Source organism: Aspergillus mulundensis (genome assembly GCF_003369625.1).
Source record: "Aspergillus mulundensis strain DSM 5745 chromosome Unknown scaffold_10, whole genome shotgun sequence".
NCBI lineage: Eukaryota > Fungi > Ascomycota > Eurotiomycetes > Eurotiales > Aspergillaceae > Aspergillus > Aspergillus mulundensis.
This window is the reverse complement of record NW_020797898.1, coordinates 615,545-617,962: the sequence shown is the minus strand read 5'-3', so window position 1 is coordinate 617,962 and position 2,418 is coordinate 615,545. Positions and strand designations below refer to the sequence as shown.

The 2,418-nt window shown below is 57.5% G+C and overlaps 1 protein-coding gene across 1 annotated transcript; it reads right to left on the bottom strand.

The window, feature by feature from the left end:
• Nucleotides 1-462: 462 nt before the first annotated feature.
• DSM5745_08601 (M28 family metallopeptidase) lies at nucleotides 463-2,034 on the bottom strand (the record flags this gene model as incomplete). Its single annotated transcript, XM_026750617.1, has 2 exons — nucleotides 463-1,899; nucleotides 1,957-2,034. 2 exons carry the CDS (start codon nucleotides 2,032-2,034, stop codon nucleotides 463-465), a joined length of 1,515 nt encoding a protein of 504 aa, XP_026600630.1.
• Between the last annotated feature and the right edge of the window lie 384 nt (nucleotides 2,035-2,418).

Below are 2,418 nucleotides of genomic sequence, written 5' to 3'. Positions count from 1 at the left end.
ACTCTCCATCAAAATGTGCATGAAAGCCACCTGCCCAACATGCCGTACGTCTATTTCTTGCCCGTCGAATATAATATTCTACTGACACCTTTCCTTTTCAGAGAAAACCACCTGGTGGGGATGCGGCGCCCACATCCCCGCAGTTCTTGACGCCGTCCCCGAGAGCGAACGCTGCTCCTGCGAGCCCAAGGTCGAGCGCGACGGAAAACAATACCCTCCAAAGGGTTCGAATTGACTATCCGGATGCGAGATCCTATGAACCGCTCGCGAGATACACGGAGTTGAGGTGAATGGCTCGGTTCGGTGTCGGAGTTACAACGGGAGAGAGAGGTGTTACAAAGCGACATTCCACTGCATTGCATTGTATCGCGTGCTATTTTGTCATACAAATATGATATGATATGCTATTCGCTACATGATTCATGGCCTCATCTCGAAGACTGCGTTGCCTGTGCTGCGACACTACAGAGCCTCCCGGCTGTGGAAGCATCCCTTCGCACTGTGGCGGTGCACAGTCTGGCGCTTCTTAGGCATAGTCCGGCGGTGCATGTGTCCGTTCACATCGGACCGCTTGACAACAGTCGTCACATTGGTCTTGGGGATTGTGCTCAGGTCGTTGGCGTACGTGGCGACCGCAAACGCCGTGGCCTTGGAGTTCATCAAGTACGCCTCGGTGTTGAGGTTGTCAAAGGTGTCGCCGACCTGGTGGTAGTTCTCGTCGTACGCAATACCGGCCTCACCACCCCAGAGCGCAACCTCTTCTTCAGTCTTGACGCCCTCCGCGCCGGTGAACACTCCACCAGCCGGGATGCCGTTGAGGATGAAAGCCTCGTAGTCGGAGCGGCCGTCGAATTCGGTCTCCATGGTCGCCTGGCCGACGGACTGGAAGTAGTCGTAGAAGAGCTTCTCGATGGCATCGGAGCCAGCGGGGCCAGTCAGGTTGAATGCCGATCCATCTCCGTCGTACAAGAGGAGACCGTAGTTGGGGGACGCGATCATGTCGAAGTTCAGGTACAGTCTGATCTTGGCGAGCTCGGCAGGCGAGAGCGAAGAGACATAGTACTCACTTCCCAGCAGACCGAACTCCTCGGCGGTCCAGAAGCAGAAGCGCACGGCATGCTTGGTGGAGAACTGGGTCAGGGCACGGGCGATGATGAGGTTGGAGATGATGCCCGAGCCGTCGTCGTTGATACCAGGACCAGCCTCAACGGAGTCAGAGTGGCCACCGAGCGAAACGACGTTGTTGGGGTCGCCGCCCTTGGTCTGAGCAATGACGTTGTACGTGGTCCGGTTTTCCATGACGGACTCGATCCACAGGTCGACAGTGACAGGACCCGCCTCAGTAAGGGCAATTAGAGCCTCACCATCTGCAAGCGTGATTCCCACGATACCCGCGTACGGACCCAGTTCGCTTTGCGCAGCACCGAGAGTACCAGAGACTGTTCCCTCGACGTTGTTGTACACAATGGCGGCCGAGGCACCTGCAGCAGCGGCGTACACCGACTTCTCGCCGAACGTGCAGTTTCCACGCTGGATGAGGGCGACCTTGCCGGCGACATCAGCAGGGAAGTCGGCTGGACCACAGCCAAGCCCGGAAATAACGGCGAGCTCAGCACCGGTCGCGTTGGCGCTGGGAGAGTACGTCATGGTCTGGGCTTCGATGGCCTCTCCGTTGACAGTCAGCGACTGCTCGGCATTGGTGTACAGATGCACCTGCGGCTGCCTGTAGACATCATAGTAGCCGGTCCGCTTGAGCTCGCGATACAGCCAGTTGACGGTGTCGTTGTGGGCTTTGCCTCCGAAGACACGGTTGCGGTCGGGGTAGGCGTAGGCGAAGTCCTGGAGTTGCTGCGAACCTTCGAGGAGGTCATCGAGCTTGATGAGGTCTTGCAGAGCATCCTGTCCACCTGGTCAGTCACTTTCAAAAGCTCGGGTAGTACAAGGTTGTTAACTCACCGGAGTAACGAGGGGTTTCGGCTTCGCAGCCCAAGCCAAGGAGGCAAGGGAGAGAGCTGGGACAAGGATGGACTTCATGGCTGCACTGACGACTGCTGATCCCTGGCCATCTTGCCAGGAAGCCCGGTCCCTTTTATAACCCTCCTCTGGCAAACATCGCGCCACCGCTGCTGGGAAAGATGCACGCAGATCAGTCAACTTGACGCCGCGTCCCGTTACATCGCGTCCCTGAGCCAAGCAGCTTGGCAATCACGGTGCAAAGTGCCAAGGCAGATAAGAACCGGCGTCTTGCGGTGCAGATGCCAATCGAAGCGTCCGATCGCGTGCGCCGGATCGCGGGTTGGAGTTACAGCCAAGAAGAGGGGTATCTCCAATATGCCTTATCACGTTCGCTTTACTCCGTACGTCTCTCTCTTATCGCAGTTGGGGGATTCAGGGGAGCTTCGCAGCAGCCTGGGAATT